The 20,622-nt window shown below is 38.1% G+C and overlaps 1 protein-coding gene across 2 annotated transcripts in view; it reads right to left on the reverse strand.

Annotated features, from left to right (window-relative positions):
- Positions 1-20,622, reverse strand: part of LOC113118214 (tetraspanin-9-like) — a 171,999-nt gene that overhangs the window by 115,475 nt on the left and 35,902 nt on the right. For both annotated transcript variants that reach the window (XM_026287220.1, XM_026287219.1), the window contains exon 2: positions 9,227-9,302. Coding sequence is in view for 1 of the 2 variants with exons in the window: in XM_026287219.1 (XP_026143004.1) it covers positions 9,227-9,302 (76 nt within the window). In the remaining variant the exon portion in view is untranslated. The remainder of the gene's footprint in view (positions 1-9,226; positions 9,303-20,622) is intronic.

Consider the following 20,622-nt stretch of genomic DNA (forward strand, 5'->3'; position numbering starts at 1 on the left):
AATGAATAAGAGACCGATCACCGGTGAAGACCTTGTCTCTTAGATGGCCATCGGGACAAGACCATGGGAACCAAACGAGTCCTCTGCACAATCTGACCTAAAATTAGTTTTATCTGAACAGAGAGGAAAGGCACACTATTTCGACACACTATTTCCCTGTTTAATACTGCTTTGACACAATCTGCATTGTGAAAAGCGCTATATAAATAATGGTGACTTGACTTGGCTCTAGTGTTTGATCTAGAAGAATGCATTGTAAATAATGGAGCTTTAATAATTTGTGATGGATTATCAACCAGATATGCACCTTCCTTGTAGGTGTGTTCAGATAGTATGTAGTGTAAATTAATCTCAAAGAACATACAGCACAAAGTCTGACAGTTGGGGCAAATTTTTATTCTCTATACCGATACACAGGTTATACAGGTTATATACACAGCTTTACAGTAGGGTAAATATATTCAAGTATTCACACAATTGATGCAAATATAATGTGTTATATCTTAAGTGAACAACTGGGAAACTGTTGGGGTAAAACTTTGGATGTGTAGCTAATATTAATCTAGTAATAATTAAGAAAAATTAATTATTTGGGGGGGGGGGTGACATTGCTAGGTGATTTTGCTTTGTAATCTTCAGAAAACTTTAATTCAGTTTTTCTCTAAATTTACTTTTCTGACTCCGTCGAATTGGCAACAGGTGTAGCTCAGTCATTTTTAATGTTAAAGTTTAAATGTCAAATGGCATGTAAAAATAAATGCCATGTCAAATAAATGTTTTTCCGATTTTTCCTAAAAAGAAATAAAAACTACAATTTGGATGATGACAGAATGTTCATTTTTGTCTGAATTATTCCTTTAATAACATTACCACTCTGTGTCACTTCCTTTTGGATGCATTCTGCATAATAAAACACTCTGGGAAGCTTTATGCGCTTCTCTGTCCAACTAACTCACATTGTAATAATGTATTTCCTTTCAAATTAAAAATGCAATAATGTCCAACGCCCATCAGCTGCCACTACTAATACAACGGTCCATCCACCTGAACAACTCTGTGTGACGTCCAATCTAGAATACAGAATCAAAAACACTTTAATATTCATTCAGAGTTCCCTGCTGGCTCCAACACTTTTTTTTAAGTGTTTAATTTCTGCAGCAGATAAACCACTTTCCCCATCTGTCATTGGTCAGGCAAACATATGTCCCCACCTCAAACTCATACCATTGATTGAGTCAGTACATGTGCTACGTTCAAACCTAGAATGACTTATGAATCATAGTCTCTAAGTGAGATATGAGAAGAAAAAAAAATCCAAAAAATAAAAATAAATTCACCTTAAAAAGTGATAATGTAATACCACCTTCAAGGTTGACTTAACTGATTATTTCTGCGTTTTGTTTCTGTATCCAAACTGTGCCTTTGAAAACTACCCTTTACACAAAACAGGTTTCATTCCAGTACAGCATAAAACAAAGAAAAACAAAACCTGACTAAAATACTAATGAGGCTCTGCAGTTAATCTTCAAGAGCTGCTTTATAGTAAGATGTCCTTATCACTGAAAAGGTCTGATTGACAAATCATCGGCACAGAAAAAAATCCTTCCCGTCAGGATATGTGCAACTGTGCTGTCAGAAAGGTGTGAGATGAGTCCTGGAGCTCGAGCACAGGGTGATAGAGGTCATCTCACTGGTGGTCCGAAAGTGAGGTGAAACAGAGGTGAAGTGAGAAAGGTCTCTTTTAATAAACTTCTCCCACTGCAGGTTATAAGAAGTCCATCATAACCCATGGCAGGAACTAGCCTGTTATTTTGCCAGCCGTTATTGTTTTTGCACAAACTTCAGAGTTGGGGTTTATTCTATCAGCAGTCAATCTAATACAACCGCGAGATTGGAAACCATATTAGACTCGCTGCGCAAAATGTTTCCCCACAATTCTCCGAAATACAAGTACAAATCAAACTGACAACTAAATAAAAATAGTCCCATTCCAACATGTTATCACTAGCCATGCAAAAAGATGTTCTTGTTGTATCTATCTTGAGGACCCATGTGATATAGATGCTATATTGTAATACATACAAGCTAAAGCGTCTAATAAAGGCAATGGGTGTTAGTCTGTGATAGATCAATACAAGGCAAACTCAGTCCTTAGAGAATGGCACAATCGAATTGTATCTCACACACTGGCAATTGCAGGGGAGAGGCGGTTATTTCAGCATGGGGGGATTGGAGCAATTGCTTCTACGTTGGAGAACTGAGAAAGAAATAATGAGACATAGAATACAATCTTTTATCTATCACTGCACATACAGAGCTGGTGGAATGTTTCCGCAACTTTCAAATGACATTGCAGTAGAAAGTTGTGTGCCATCTTAAAAGGCACAATCACACTGTAGTGCAGAGGAGCTTTGGTGGGCATTTACATATAGAAAGAGTAGCTTAAAATGCTATTTTCTTTTTCCTTTTATCTATCAAGTATTTAATTCCCTGGACAATAAAAAATAGCCAATATCGCATGGTTATCAATAGGGTTGTGTACCGGAACCCAGAGCCATTGGCACTGATACCTATGGAACCTGTATGCACCAAACCGAATCAGAAGGCAGATTTTGGTGCCTCATAATCGCCTGAGCGATCGATTGAAATAGTTGTCCTGGTTCTCTGAAATTTAAACAAGAAGCATGGGCATAGCTAGGCTTTTTTACCGGGTTTATAGCATTTAGCTCCATAAACTGTACTCAAAGTCCGCTTAAATTTCATATAGAAATGGCAGCAGACTGGTCTCCTCCTCGTCTTTCAGCACGCTCTTCAATCCGTTGTGGTTTTGTATTAAATAATGACCTAGATCATGAAATACATTTATTATTAGTCTAAAGTATTAGTCTAAAGTAAGGGAAGCACAACCTGTGAAATGAGAGCTTCCAAGAAGCGCATGAAAGCTATGGATTTATCTGAAATATATTTAATGTTCTTTGATTTTATCCATAGGTTTTTGGAGCTCTTTTCTTTTTTTCTTTTTTTTAAGTATCGGTTCAGGCACCAGTACTGTTTTAAAAGTATTGAAATGGCACTGGTGTCGTAAAAAACCTAATCGATACTCAACCCTAGTTATTAAAACATAAACCATACTTATAATCTGCCATTATTGACCTCTGTTGCTGAGTAACATGCTGGGTAAACATGGGCACTATCAAACAGATAAACAGCAGGATGCCAGCTTACTCTAATTAAAGAAACTGATTCAGAGACGGTGTGTGGTCATTCCTCATAATCAAGTGATTTAAACTCTGCTGTGACATTCTAGCAGTGTCTCAAACTAAACGCCGCTGCCAATCCCTGTGTGTGTCATTGTAAAAGAGTACCAAAAAAAAAAAAAAAAAGTGAATTTCGCACACACTTTCACTGCATCATGTCTCGACAGGTGATGTTTAAGAGACAAAGCAAACAAATATTAATACACTGGATTTGAAAAAGCCTAACACAATGTTGAAACAAAAAGGTTACAAATTTGAGGTAAGTGTAGGTTTGAGTGTAAATTAATTTCAAATGTCTTGACACCGACTCACAAGGCAATGCTAATTAAAATTCACTATGCAGAAATTAGTATTTGTTTTTGGTTACATAAGATTTAGAAAACGTATTACATTTCCAGATACAGCTTGTGATATCTTGTTTAAAAAAAATGAATTATCATATGCTGTAACTAAACCATTAAGGGGAAGCATGTGCGTCTGCTATTGAGATGAATGGCTTTCTACAGGAATCATACGTGTCCTTGTTCATATCTCTGTATACTACCTGCAAAAACATTATGTTTCAGACAAAGCTTTTTTTAAATAAAGTCCTATTACCAAAGGCTGATTAAGATAAAAAGCAACAAAAAAGCACCTACACACAACAAACTGTGAGAGCAGACAGCTATTATTGCATGAATTAATGTCTGCATAGTTTAAAAATAAATAAAGAAAACATATTGTGCCATTTATTTCCCTTTCAATTTCAGGCATTTGGATGATGCAGGCATGCTACAAGAAAACAGTAGCACAAAGGAAATTAACCTTGCGTTCCTGCTCAAATTCCCCTGTATAATGCTCAAATGGAAAATGGACTGGCAGTGAAATAGTGAAGCTGGTATACAGCTTCATTTGAATATTGCAAAGCTTTATCCCAAGACAAAGACATGAACTCTCTGACTCAACGTGTGCTAATTAAACCCACGACAATGAAAATTAGCTGTCAGTTTATCATTTTGCCATTTATTATCACTTTGTTCTTCCACCGTGAATGTATTACATAAATACTTTAAGGTGTTTAAATTGTTTAAGTTGCTTTGCCTGAGCGAATGAACCAGTCTGCTTAAATCCTGCCTAAATGAGCATGACCATGCAAGCGTATCAAACTTCATCACTGCTCCCAGGACAATGAAAACCAATGCAGGGAACCGATTTAGGGCCAAATTAATATCCTCAGAGGGTAAACGCACATGCTTTTGTCTTCCTTTGTATTCTTTCTCACTCTCTCCCATACAAACTTTACCATTTCTAGCTCCAAAATCACAGACCTGCACCACAATCATGGACGCTTCTGCATCATGACATCCACAAATAAACACAATCTTACGAATCTTTAGCCTAATCAGGCATCCCCTCCTGCATCATTAATTACTCAGCTGTATAAATAAATGCTGAGTGAATGAGTATTTCCGCCTGTCTTTGTGTCTAGGGCCTCTCCGCCATTTTTCCAGATGGTAATTCATTGTCTCCCTGCCGAAACGTAGTCAATCAATACCCAATTAAGCAGAGTCTGCCGTTTTCCCTTGAGCAACTGTCCATGAGACAAAGTACTTGAAAGTAGATTTAAATGCAAATGGTGTATAAGGCTGTTTCACACTTGGTTTAATTGTTCGGTTCCAATTCCCTGCTTCTGTAAGTCTCTGTTAATCGACGCAAGTACCACCACAGGTACTTGCAAGAAATATTTTACACTTAGTTAGATAATGAATGATTAATGGAGAAGATGACAGATTAAATGTATCATCAACAAATATTTCCTTTAATTAGTAAACTTTAACCATGCTTAGCATTTTTTGCTACTTTTGAAATGTGTAAAAAATATACATACTGTTTTACCCTAGCTGTAGACCTATATGTCCAACCCTAAACTATGATTATACATATTTTTTGTATAATTAAAATCATGACAATGTTAAAATAAATAATTAAATCAAAGCATTAAAAATGTATTGCATAAAAAGGTTTTATACAAGTTTAAGAAATTGTGTGTTTATAAAGGAGATAACAGTGTCAGTGAAGAGTTTGAGATTAATTCAAATATTTCAAAGTTATAAATAAAACATCCTTTATTTTAGTGACTGACCCGGGGTGTGAGGACTCTCGTGTTAGTTTCTACATTTTCCAGCTCATTTTCTGCTACAAAATTTGCACAAAACCGCAGTCATGCACATTTTAAATCACTAACAAACACTAAATTTTAGCTAACATGATGATTTCCATGCCAGTCGTACCTGCAAATGTTCAAGTTGGTTCAGTAGCCTACTTAGTTTGTTAAAGCAAGATTATTCATGCATAGCTTACACATAGGAACTACTATGTGATGAAACCGCGCTAAATACAGCTTTGTCAAAAAACTTATTTATATAATAGTATTCCCACTTTTTACAAAATGCAACTAATCTGAATACCTATTTTTTTATGGAACTGTAACGGGTTACAGTTACTAGATTTTTGTATCCTGATTATGTAACACCGTTACATATATTCCATTACTCCCCAAGCCTGCTGCTTACACACCAGTATCAAACAAGCTGTGGTCCGTTCAAAACCTAAAGCACCCTAAAATGGATACTGCTGCCTCTAGAAGGCCTTGTTTGGTTCTATCCTCTCTGGGTTTGAGTTACGCGTGACCTCCCTGTACTGCGGCCGGAGCTGTGCTGCATGCCTGTGGTCAGGGCGGAACGGGCAGCGCAACGCAGAGATGGTGATATTTAAGTGACCTCCCTTGTCAATATGCTGATCCACCAGCTGAATACACATGAAAACAGATAGGTATATATAAATGAGTGTGGGCACATCACACCTCTAGACCACATCCTGATACAAAAGCCTTATGTAAAATGAGTCTTTAAGCAGTCAATGCATGCTCAGGAAATGCACCGAAATAGTCATTCAGCCGACACTTACAATACACTTACAGAACTTATTACAGGGACAATCCTCTTGAAACAACCTGAGAATAAGTGCCTTGCTCAAGGGCACAAGAGCGTCAGTTCATGGCTTGCTACAACACAATACTATATTGGAATTTTACCATATACATTGATGGCATTAGATAAGGCAATACTAGAAACTGAAAAACTTGTAGTCCAACGACCTACAGCTGTTTTTCGTTTTTGCAGCAGCAGTGAATTAAATTGGATGAATTTACAGATGCAACTTTTCTGAGTTCAACTTGTGTATAAACGATTTCGAATGCTATGCTTTAGTGTACAGCATCATGGTAAAACTGTCTCTGAGAAGATGGATCTCCCAATTTATTCTCATACAAAAAAAAAAAACTATCAAGTACCAACTCAATTCAGTACCCTGATTAACCCCTTCAAACAGTATTTACTCTGAGAAGCACTCACGATAATGCAAATACAGTACACATGTGAATAGTCAAATGCACTTCTACAGTCAAAATCTATGTCTTGTCGAGATGTTAATGTAAACGCAGTCAGTTCAGGGAATGTAAACAGGCAGGAAAGAACTGAACATCTGTCAAAATATCAGATCTGTACATTGAGTCATGCAACATAAACACACCTAACAGAACCGCTGCTCACTATTATGTTGTTAACATTAATCAAACAACAATATTGGCAAGAAAAAAAAAAACAGAAAATCATTCACTGCTCACTTTCTTTCTTCTTTACTGTTTCTTCTTGTTCACCCAGGCAGAATTTATTTCACCCAAAAGGTAGGAAGAGTTTTTGCTGCTAAATATTTTTGGGGAAACTTTTTTTTTTTTTAATAAATAAAATAAAATGCACATGAGAATACTACGATTATCATTTTCAGACAACACAATTACCATGGCATTCCAGGGCACTTCACAGAATATGGCATTACCTATTGTCTAAAAAACATGTTAACACCACTGAACACTTTTGCTAGCACAGCAACTACTAACCAGTACTACACCCCAAGGCTATTTCTACGATACCACTGTGTTCTAAAGGGTTACTCCACCCCAAAATGAAAAAACCGTAAAAGTGTAGTTCGTCTTCGGAACAACAAGATATTTTGGATGAAAACCGGGAGGCTTGAGATTGTCCCATAGACTGCCAAGTAAATACCACTATCAAGGTCCAGAAAAGTATGAAAGACATTGTCAGAATAGTCCATCTGCCATCAGTGTGTAATGTTATGAAGCGACGACCTTTTGTACCCAAAGAAATAAAAAATAACTATTCAACCATTTGTCTCCTCTGTGTCTCTCCGTATCACCGTAGCACCATTTTGGAGATTATCTGCTGAACGCAAACAGATTACGCTATTCTTCATCAGCTGCGACACAAGGATACGTTTTATACGTGTATTTACACTTTGATTTGAGCGAAAACAGCGCATCCATGCAGCACGACTGACAAAGATGAGCATACGCTGCTTGCGTCCAGTGAATGTTCTCCAAAATGGCAGTTCAATGTAAGTCTGACAACGCATCTGTAATATAGTTTTTTATAAACAACAAGTAAAATGGACAGAGTTTGGCTAATGTATGTTTCTATCGATGGATATGCACTCTGGCGTATTCACTCTTCGTTCAATGCGAGTAGTTTGCTCGAATATGACCAGTCATCTACGCCATCATCAACCAAGTGTTGATTGCTCACATGCGCAGGTGAGACCTGACAGCCCATGTTGCTATCTGTGCTTAACCTGAACTTATATAAGAATTTCCAGTTGAATCGTTCAAGAGCCAGAAAATGCAAATGAGAACTCAGTTGAACATAACATACTCTTAAAGTGAAAGCACTTTCTTAATGCTAATCAAACAAGGAAATCACTCACCTAGCTCCCCCCACCCCCAAACATTGCACTTACCGAACCCTACCAAAACCAATGCAAACTGGACTGTTAAGTTAAACCGTTGCACCCCTAGTGTTACATAGTCTACATACATACTCCATGATGACACTGACTCAATGTTTATCAAGCACACACACAAACACATAAATGTATCCCTAGCCATGCTGACGCCGGCCGGTCAGCTCGCCTTTGATCTGCTGCAGCAGGTTATCTGGCCTCACACTAATTTTAGCCGGCCTGTTTGGCAACACTAGCCAATCCGCCAGCCTTCGGCAGTTAGGAGAACAACTAGAGCACCTTTACACACACACACACACACACACACACACACACACATGCTTTGCATTTATGGAGCCCCAGAGAAAGTGAGAGGTCCTGTTAGATCACATGCAGTATTTTTACAAAGCGCACCGCTAGCAGCAGCACTATGAGAGAGTTAATTATGTAGTCAAATATCAGAGCATGAGGCTCATATGAAGCCCAATCATGAGATGCAGGACTATCTATAGAGGGTCAAGCTATTCATAGAGATGCTTTAAGATATGTTTGAGGATCTCTGTAAGTCAGCATTTTGTGATAGTATGGGAAGACATAATTTTAATGGATTTCAACGCTAATCAGATAATACTTTGATTTATGATGCTTTGGGGCCAGTCTGCTATATCTCTTAAAAAGAGATTTCTTATTTAGAGGAAACTCTTTAAGGAGTGTCAAACTATCATTATTGTAATGTCATCCCAGCATCTTTAAAAGCCCTCATTGGATCAAGACGGTTCACTCACAGCCAATCATTATAATGCCATGGGCAGCTATTTGTATGTCAATAAAATCTGACAACAATGGTATCATAAATTGTGCTTCTTATACAGCAAAAAAAAAAAGGGGGGGGGGGGGGGGGGGGGTCACAGTCCAGGCTGTAGTCTTATACACATTATAGAGCAAAAATACCATTATCTATAATTTAAACTGACAGGCAGGACCTTCCTTTCATACAGCTGGAGTATATTGATTCTAACATTATTTGTTTCTACACCAGGTCAGTCTCCCCTTTTTCTCTTTTTTTTAAAACTACAATAGGGTACAATCATTATTGAATGAAATCAGTGTTGTGCTTTTAGAAAAGGTAGTCTTACCAGTCCTGTTCAAAACAAATCGAAGATGGCCACCACCTCCAAAAATATGCCTCCAGAATTCACAGAATGCAGGTTCCTGAAATTAACACAAACATCACATTTGAATTAGAAAAGGACATCAAAAGATAAAGAATTAGTAATTTAATTATAATATTGTATATTCACAAACTCTCTCTCTCTCTCTCTCTCTCTCTCTCTCTCTCTCTCTCTCTCTCTCTCTCTCTCTCTCTCTCTCTCTCTATATATATATATATATATATATATACACACACACACACAATATATATATAGGTGCATGTTATGTCAAAAAATAATATCTTCCATTCTACTGATAAAACCAAGACCATATGGAAATGGAAAAATAATATCATAGTATTGCATTAGTGTGACGCTATATTTAATCTAATATTTTAATTATATTTTTCTACAATTATTTCTTGATATTAATAACATATCACATGAAATGTTTGTAGTTTTATTTAACTTTAAATATAAAATTATTCAACAAACCAGTGAATGTAAAAATCTGTTTAAAATGGTGAAAAACTCAAGGCATGTTAAGTCATTTTTCTTATACAAATTAGCAAAGTTTAACCGAAAACCTTGAGAAACAATAATAAACTGTCAACGACATGCGTATGTCCACAGCCTTCATTGAATACTTACTAGACTGACTACACTCGAATATATATATACAGTATTGTTCAAAATAATAGCAGTACAATGTGACTAACCAGAATAATCAAGGTTTTTAGTATATTTTTTATTGCTACGTGGCAAACAAGTTACCAGTAGGTTCAGTAGATTCTCAGAAAACAAACAAGACCCAGCATTCATGATATGCACGCTCTTAAGGCTGTGCAATTGGGCAATTAGTTGAAAGGGGTGTGTTCAAAAAAATAGCAGTGTCTACCTTTGACTGTACAAACTCAAAACTATTTTGTACAAACATTTTTTTTTTTTCTGGGATTTAGCAATCCTGTGAATCACTAAACTAATATTTAGTTGTATGACCACAGTTTTTTAAAACTGCTTGACATCTGTGTGGCATGGAGTCAACCAACTTGTGGCACCTCTCAGCTGTTATTCCACTCCATGATTCTTTAACAACATTCCACAATTCATTCACATTTCTTGGTTTTGCTTCAGAAACAGCATTTTTGATATCACCCCACAAGTTCTCAATTGGATTAAGGTCTGGAGATTGGGCTGGCCACTCCATAACATTAATTTTGTTGGTTTGGAACCAAGACTTTGCCCGTTTACTAGTGTGTTTTGGGTCATTGTCTTGTTGAAACAACCATTTCAAGGGCATGTCCTCTTCAGCATAGGGCAACATGACCTCTTCAAGTATTTTAACATATGCAAACTGATCCATGATCCCTGGTATGCGATAAATAGGCCCAACACCATAGTAGGAGAAACATGCCCATATCATGATGCTTGCACCTCCATGCTTCACTGTCTTCACTGTGTACTGTGGATTGAATTCAGAGTTTGGGGGTCGTCTCACAAACTGCCTGTGGCCCTTGGACCCAAAAGGGACTTTGCGGGGGATTCTTGAAAATAGATTAGCTTCACACAGACGTCTTCTAACTGTCACAGTACTTACAGGTAACTCCAGACTGTCTTTGATCATCCTGGAGGTGATCATTGGCTGAGCCTTTGCCATTCTGGTTATTCTTCTATCCATTTTGATGGTTGTCTTCTGTTTTCTTCCACGTCTCTCTGGTTTTGCTCTCCATTTTAAGGCATTGGAGATCATTTTAGCTGAACAGCCTATCATTTTTTGCACCTCTTTATAGGTTTTCCCCGCTCTAATCAACTTTTTAATCAAAGTACGCTGTTCTTCTGAACAATGTCTTGAACGACCCATTTTCCTCAGCTTTCAAATGCATGTTCAACAAGTGTTGGCTTCATCCTTAAATAGGGGCCACCTGATTCACACCTGTTTCTTCACAAAATTGATGACCTCAGTGATTGAATGCCACACTGCTATTTTTTTGAACACATCCCTTTCAACTAATTCAACTAATTGCCCAATTGCACAGCCTTAAGAGCGTGCATATCATGAATGCTGGGTCTCATTTGTTTTCTGAGAATCTACTGAACCTACTGGTAACTTGTTTGCCACGTAGCAATAAAAAAATATACGAAAAACCTTGATTATTCTGGTTAGTCACATTGTACTGCTATTATTTTGAACAATACTGTATAAGTTCAATTACATTTACTAAAAGGCATGTATGCGTGAATTCAGAAACAAAAAACAAAAATACACACTCTCCGACACATTCAGTGAGGATTCATTTGCAGGCTACGGATACAGTGAGTGCAATAAAGCAGCTGTGGCAGTGTTGAGTGAATGATAGTTCTCTATAACGCGGCTAAGATGAGGGGTGCAGAAGATGTCTCAGCAGATTTAAAACCCCAATCTCACACGCACGCACGCACAGCTCGGGCCACCCCTCTCCTATTGAAACATGAGTTACAACAGCGCCACCTCCGCCTTCCATTTCCCTCCTAAGATGAGAAATGACATCTCAGCATTCCCTGAATTACACAGTAAGACTCCATCCAAGAGGTCTGCAAATGCAGCTGTGGGGCTGCTAAAGATGATCCAAATGTTTCCCAATCATTCCTGCTCTCCATGCACTAGATCGACATCACCAATCCATTTCAGAGCAGGGGCGCCAGAACATTCTTTGATTTTGGTCTTTCATCAGCATGACCAAAGCTGCTTTCTCCCTTACCAAAATCTCTTTGGACACTGTTTTTTGTTTTAAAGCTGTGAAACGTAGCTTTTAAAGTAAAAATTTTCATTTCTGAAGATAATATGGCATGAACAGGGTGGTTAAAACGTAATAACTAGCCTCTTCTTCAATTCCACTAGGAAAGAAAGGCCTCTTTCATTATTTAAAAAAAAAAAAAAACAACCACTGTATGTCTTTGTTGAGTGAAACTTCCTCAATGAGATCCAACAGGACAATGTGCAATCAAGTAAAACTGCTTTTCAAGTAATAAAGTAAGAGTTAAAACATCAAAGCACCATCAAGTAAATATAATATATAAAGATCTGCAATTAGAGTAAATGAAATTCAGCTTGTTGTACCATCCTACGTAATACTCAACCAACACTGATCCAAGGACAATAAACAAGAGTGCACTCAGAGACATCATTACTCAGTTCCCATGTTATTCTAACAGTCCGCAGCACTCCGGAAGTGGACTTCTGTCTCGTAGCGATCCATGGACAACTGGACATCTTTAAAAATTCACAGCACATGCTCATTACAACGAGCAGAAGAGCTGTGTGGGGGTGGAATGGCCGATTCTCTGTTAACTCAAACCACTCATCATCGAAATGAGCTTCAGCACTGCAAGATTATAGCCTCAAGGGTAAATATGAAATGGCGACCGATGTGACCTTTTCCCAATGAACTGGGATGATCTTTCACAAAAAACGGAAAATAAAGGATGACAAAAAAAAGGAAAGAATTAATATGTACGGGGCTTGATATGCGAGCTTATCTCAAGCAGTGCTGAAGAGTAAATGCAATGCATGCTGGGTCTTAGAGGACAACAGCAGTTGTTGTCCTTGTCACAGAAGCTGTGCATCAAGGTACAAGGGTACAGAAGGGTGCTCCAGGACAGCTCTCGAGAGGCTATGAATCTGCTTCGAAAACAAATCCGATAATAGTTGAAAATGCAGTGGAGTGCGGACACGACCCGGAGAAGGGCCAGCTTAGCACATCTGTAAGTGATATGCACCACACTCTATTGATGTGAATAAGTAAAACTTATTGATTATACTTTGAAAAGCTCTTTGAGCAAGGCGCAGGGAGTTCGTGCAAACAATGCCGCTCTTGATAGGACCTGCCATGATCGAGTCTGCACGCATACAAACAACAGATTGTTGAAAGTACGGTGCACTTTTTTTGGTGGCAAACACAGGGTCAACAGCTGTTCGCATCAGTCCATTTGCACAGCACACTAAGTCAACAAGCTGATGCATGCACTCACGTGTGCATGCACTCATCCATCAGTGCCGTGCCACGATCTAGCTCACAAACAGTCTCTGAGGTAGTTCTAGTAATCCTTGTCCATGATAGGGAAGCCTACTACACCTAAATCCCAAACAGCTGCAGCCGTTCTCTCCGGTCAGGATGTTCTGACTTTCTCCTCCTCGTTCTTCACGCAGGAAGAGCATTAATGACACAAACCCAGGGTATGACGACACACTTGTGGAATGTTTGATGGGGGATTCAATTGTTACTGAAGGATCTCTGGGTCTAAACGAAGTAACAAATGAAAAATGTCACAGTTTTTGAAATAAACAGCTTTTGAAAGATGAAAATATGATGAGTCCGTAATCTTTATATTCAAAGCCAAATTGCAATATAGGAAGTATCCAAAGAGATTTTGCAGAAATCAATAAAACCATATTAATATCTCTGCTCATTGGCATTTACAATTTTAAACCTAGTCGCTTGTTGTCGCATAAAGTCACTGACTTTTACAGAATTTTTTAATCTGGTTGCATTGTCTCTGTAAGCTCTACTTTAGATGACATTTTAATATTTTAGTATGATAAAGAACTCAAATTATTTATCATAAGTGTTAAGAAGCAACAGAATCAACTCCAAAGTATATGGCTATCTATGCAGTAAAGGAGATGGGTTCAATGCAAGCCGACTACTGTAGCATTGGACACGGGCCAAACATTGTGAAGTGCTGAGGGATGGAAGACATTCTCAGAGGCAGCCGTTTGGTCGCATCGGGTGACTCAAAAAAAAAAAAAAAAAAAAAAAAAAAAGAGGCAGCAGCAGCACTTCTGTACTTCCTATTTTTCATGTCTTTTCAATATACCTAGTGCATACTGCAGCCCAAAACGTGTTTAGGGAATTTGGCCAGTTCACCAAAAGTATATATATATATATATATATATATATATTTTCTAATTATTAGAAATGCTAAAATAATAGATATGTTTAAAATGAAGTTCAAAAGCACTAATAACACACATAGTTAGTCACATTATAACTAGTAAACACAACAAACTGCCTGTATTAAACGAAAAAATGGCACTAGATACCAATTAAAATTACTAAGAAATTGTATGCTGATAATACTAGTTGGTACATTAACTATGGAAGTCCTAAAAAATAAAAGTAGCTATAAAAATTAGAACTCACCCAATAAAATAAATTATGAAATGAGCCGTGGATGGCACTTTTTTGAATTGATAAAATGCAGTGTACTGCATGATTAGAAAATACTGAAATCCCAAATCCTGTTTCAAATGTACTAACATCAACTGATCCATCAAAACTGAAACATCAATTCAACAAGTTTGAGCTTGATCAAAGAGATCAAGCAACAGTCCTGCGGAGGGACATGAACATTTCTGACGGGTGACTGTCTAATCTGCTGTCAGTAGAAAAGCCCTCTCCACAGTCTAACACATGAGTAATGCATGCCACAGTAGCACAGCGTCGTCGCAGCATGTCAATAGCATAAAATATTCATTTGCAATAAAATGTTTTCCATTAAACAGTGCGGACTCTCCCATTCAGTGCCGATCCTAATGGGCTATGTAAATGACTGCTCTTGTGTTGTTTATAGGGGGGATTAGGAAGTGAGGACTCCAGTTTGCCAACTGCTGTGGAGAAGGGAAAAGGAGAGTAAACTGAGAGCACTATGAGTGACGTTGCCTCAGCTGCGGGGATGTAACGAGGGCTTTACTCGTTAAGATTATGCAAAGAGAAAAAGCACCAGAGGGTTGTCTAGCATCGCCAGCAGGAGGATACAGTGCCACATTAAACCCAGAATGAGGCTTTATGTATGAGGCAATTAAGGGTTTGTGGCCGCGAGCTCATCCAGTTTTTATAACGGAGAAATAAAACAAGAAAGTGAACAAAGAATACAAGGAAAAGTCCTATACGGCTGAATTAATCCTGATAAAAATCATTTCACAAAAGGCTCATTGATTTTTCTATCTTTCAGTGCTTTGTATTTTCTTCGATGGTATGTTGAAAAAGTAAGCTTTTGAACTTCAACAGCTCTTGAAGAAAGAAAAGCAGACAAAGCAAACCTTTTGTTTACACAAATACCATCTCGTCTCTCTTGTCGATTACTCATACGTCTCCTTTATTAAAGTGTTGTTTTTCGACAAACAGTCAAAATAAAGTGTGCACCTGAGCAGCAGCTGGTGGGCTGATTGAAAAGCCTCTCCTGTACGCCGCAAACTCAATAGTTCAGGGAAAGTGGAGATATAAGCACAGCCTGCCTGCAGCGAGGTGATTATCTGTGATTAGCTTTTTATTGTCGCTGACGAGATCGCATCCTGCAACTGCACCCAACATACCCAAGGCAATGCAGACTTATCTGATGATAATCTTTATTAAGACTAACCCTGCGGCGTGGGGTGGGCGTAAGAGGGCAGGCAGTCCTTGTCTTCACCTTCTGCTTTATAATTACGACACAAAGCAGCCAGTCACCTTTGGCACATGCTCATGTTGCTGTTTTGTGTTCAGGCAGATACGTGGAGATTGGTACTGGAAAGATCAGGGATGTGGGGGAAAAAAGTGTGTATATGGCATATTGCATGATGCATGCATGACCATGTGTCATTTACAAATTAGAGGTTAAAAAAAATCTCTGTGACAAACGGCAATCTTATTATCATTTTCATCATGATGCCAATCTTATTATCATTTTCATCATGATGCTAGCACTGTCAGGCAATTTACATTCAGCCCTTGGTAAAATAAGCTTACAGCTTAGCATTTGACCTTGGAAATACGAACAGCATGCATTTTTCCCCATATATTAGGATCTCGCGCCAATAAAATAACAGCACAGGGCTAATAGAGTGCAACAGTCGGGTTCCTGAAGTCAAAATCCCTATTCATTTTCTCTAAAGATATTTTATTTTAAAGGGGGTCATATGATGCAATTTCAAATTTTCCTTTCTCTTTGGAATGTTATAAGCTCTTGGTGAAACATATACAGGGGTTTGTCACTTTATGAACAATTTAACCCATCCTTGCAGAATAAAAGTATACATTTCTTCTCCTTGAAACTTTTAAACAGAAGTCCATCATAAACCGTGTTTATATATTTATAAACAATGACTACAAATTTAAAGTTTTATATTGTACCATCATTCACGTAATTAAGGAAAGGCAATTCAGTGGTCAACTCTGAAAATGCACACCAGTCCACAGCCACACCATCCATCCTCTTTTACAAGGAATTTCCTTCCTGATCCCCATGCAAATGCTGGCACCTGAAACGACAACTTAGCCAAGATTCCCAGAGCTGGCCAAATTTTAACAAATGTGAATGGTTGAGTAGCCAGTGGAATTCTGAGTGGTGAACAGCAGCTGTGAATCTCTCTCCATCCCCCAACAAGCCCGAGATATTCAGCCCCTCTGATCCCGCTCAGACACTTGCCGTGGCTCTGTACAGTGAGCAGCGAGTGTGGCATAACTACAGGATGAGCTGTCAGCGCCCTGCAAGAGCCCTGATACGGCACATCATCCTAAAGGCAGCATGACATCATCGCACAAGCCTCCCTAGAGTTTCTCTGTGAAACTGGGGGAAATATTTTCAGTGAGATTCGGTTACTCAGTGAGCTATTCTTCAGATAAAACAAATTGGCCCTTACTTAGTTTCCTCTGGGATGTAAGCCTTTGTGCACTGCAGGATAAAAAAAAAATGTCCCAATGCACCTCTCTAGTGCTATTTCAACTAATAGACTCTCGGTTGAAAGGATTAAAGGGGATGAACGAAAGGTTTGAATAAAAATCAAGTCAGTGTATGCATCAGATGATCGTGATTTGAGTGCTGAGGAAACAATTTACCAAACCAGTGGTGGAATTGCCTGAGAAGAGATTTAGAGCGTTGTGTTCATAGCGGTCTAAGAGCAGATATTAACATACATCGATACTCGTGGTTATTTAAAATGCCACAGGAATGCCAGTACGAGTTAAACAAGTAGAGAAAAAAGATTAATAGGTTTTTTGTTACGCCGATGTGCCGCTCCAAGGCTGTGGGGCAGGTGCTATAAATAGCAGCTCTTTGGCTGCTCGTTACCCGTGATTCAAACATCCCTGCTTGCTAGCATGATAGATGTGTGCTAAAGGGTTGAATGCCACAGAAAAGTGCAACATGGGTACAACAAGGGCTAAATAAGGGGAAAAGCACTCAAGGCAGGAGGCAGATGAGGAGAGGAATATAAAAAAAAAGAGTGGAAACAGAAAATGCATGGACAATATGGTAGAGGACAATATGTATTTTTCAGCTTCCACTTACTGGATCCTACAAGGCTAGAGATATCGAGAAGTCATACTGTGCAGGTAGAATTCTAAAAGAAACTTTGAAAGGTCAGAATAGAGCAGATGAATACAGAAGACCTCTTAGAAGTTAAACTTAAATATTAATCATATTCAGAAAAATATTGACTGCAACTATCTACATTGGTCAGACGTCTTTAACTAATTACATTTGCTTTTCATAGTTTGTTAGCATTAAACCACATACGTGACTTTTCAGGAAGCAGTATCAAGAAAAAAATAAATATACACATACACACACATTTTTTTGGATATGAATACTATTTCAATATAGAAATAAACTAATTATTCAAGAATTTTGTCTATACATGCTGAACAAGTCACAATCACATTAACTAGGTCCGTTAGTCTGACATCATTTCAGTAGAACTAAAGAATTTACATAAAATAAAAAAAAAAGACAAATGACTGTTTAAGCCCAGCTGAAATTAAACATTTAAAATGCATGTAAACATATGGGCTGTGTTCAGTTCTGTCCCAACTTCAAATTACACCGTAAGGTGCCGACACTGTAACTAAATCAGAAAATTGAAAATTAAATGCTTTTTTATCCAGGCTTGCAATTTTCATGATTAATCACCGCTGCCACTTTCCTCGTGCCCATTCATATAAATACACAAAAGGAGGAAGGAATAAACTTAAGCACTTGTAAGCACTAGATGCACATGTATTGTACTCTCTCAGGCCAGAAGGCATTTCATTACCTCCGACAGTTCATTAGTTGCCCTGTGGAGCCACACGGGAGCAGCCCATGTCATCTGACCCCTGGCCATAACCTTGATTTTGCAGCACACGCCACAAGTCCCTTCACAGACTGCTGTGGACAATAAAGCAGCTAGTAATGACCTCTGGCACCTCAAGCTCCATGTGGCAGCTACAGCCACCTGTTCTCAAGGGACAGCTTTTCCAAGATGAATTAAAGACACCCCCAGTAGCGAGATCTGCTGGAGTTTGTTAGCGTCTCCCCAGCGGCTGAGCACTGTGTGTTGTTTGGGCAGTGGGCTGAATTGAGGGAAAGCTGCAGAGAGGCTAAACAGGCACAAGCATTAATACAGAGAGCTCAGGTAGATGCATGGTGTGTCATACGACAACCCTGCAGTGCTGTAAACGAAGAAAGCATAATCCAGAGACAGATCGAGTTTAGACAACAGAAACAAAGGGATAAGGCGAAGCTCCAAACTGGGACTAGAATGGATACAAATGTGGAAAATTACCATAAACATTGGAGACAATACAAACATTCCACAAATGTATCCACAATTCATGTCGAAACTATTTAGAATCACATCAAATTTTCTAAAGGAAAAAAACTTGGAACCCTCTCATTTGGTACATTACTATAGTATTAACATCAACAACAGCCATAGATTAAAAATTAGTAATTACTTTTTATTTTTAGATATAATCATTAATATTTAAATAAACTGACTTGTATACAAAATTGTACATAAGGCTAATTTTATATTTTGCAGTTTATGGCTGAAATTTAAACCCAAGACAACTTTCCGTTCAAATACAGATTAAATAAAACATTCATAAACTGCCTCTCGAACTAAGGCGGCTACAGTGATCGGTCACGTCAGAATAAAAAGCACCAAAACTGTATTGTTTGAATTTCATGGTAAAATAGAGTCTTGTTTTTTAATAAATGTAACAGAGAACGCTTACTGCGATTATTGGATGGGAGGTGTGCATTACAAATTTGGTTAAGTGATGTTATATTCACGCATCAACTGAAATCAGCATAACTAAAAGATCGATCCTACTGTGTGTTTTAAGAATCAATATCTGGTAATTAAAATGAAGTTTTACTACATTGGGAGAAACAGTCCTAGTACATTTTTGAGTGAACTATACAGAAATGGTTGTATTTCAAAAGGTTAAAACACCGAACTCAAACTACAGTTCATCTTTATCGAGCGATTATGTAATTTGACAACTTAAGTAGTAATATGCCTCCTAATGGTCCATTTTAAAAAACCATTCGTTCCCTTGTCATTTTTAAATTATGAGGCCTTGCATAAAATAAAGGAATAGTTGCTTTCTGTGGGATAAGGAGACATGCTTAGGGCTGACTTGATCAACTGTGAGATTAATGCAGCCTGCTCATTTACGTCTTGCTTGCTCACAATAAGCAGGTGCAAAACTACACACTGGGTTCCACACTAAAAGTTCTCCATTTTCCTTTCCTTTTATTTAGTAAACTCACACAGGGATACCGGATACAGTCCAGCGACCTCCCTGTTCACTTTATCCCTCAAATGGCTTTATAGCAGCCTGTGAATGTAGACTTGGCCATGGTGAGATTCCTCATGAGCTTATGGCAGCTCATAAAATCTCTCTCTCTGATACACACACACACACACACACACACACACACACACAGGCTAGGCTAGGCCAGGACAGGTCACTGGGGACAGACCCCATAACTGGCTTTGCTCAATTCATGGACAGCCTGTTCTGGCATAAATAGGGCATCTAAACTTGAAGTTGAGGTCAACAGAAATTAGTCAACCAGCACAGTAAAAGAAAGAATCTTTTACCCAAGTTGTGAATTTGAGGTAAAATGAACTCAAAAAGAAAAACAGTTTTTTTTTTATCATCAACATAAATATGCTTCTTTTCCAGTTCATAGTTGAAATATAATAATATAATATAAACAGTTAAATAGTAGCAAATGAGAGATTTGTTCACACAGATTTATTAAACTATACAAACATTAAATACAACATAGTAATAATATATTTCATATTTAGCTAAATGTTTCTTTTTAGTTTTTTTTCCCCCCCGAGCAAACTTAAATGGCTTTCCTTAGGTCAGTGGTTTTCAACCTGTGGTCCGCGGCCTATTGCAGGTGGGCCGCCAATTATTTTCTGTTCATTTCCAGTCCATTCTAGGGCTGTGCGATTAAAAGAAAACGTCCTAAAATCACGATTTGAGCGTGCGCATATGCCTAACTCCAGGTTCACACACTGTCTGTGATGCGCCTTTTTTCTGAGCCAATGTTGACGGATCAGAGCGTTCTCACTGCGGTAA

The sequence above is a fragment of the Carassius auratus genome, chromosome 18, assembly GCF_003368295.1.
Source record: "Carassius auratus strain Wakin chromosome 18, ASM336829v1, whole genome shotgun sequence".
Taxonomy (NCBI): Eukaryota; Metazoa; Chordata; class Actinopteri; order Cypriniformes; family Cyprinidae; genus Carassius; species Carassius auratus.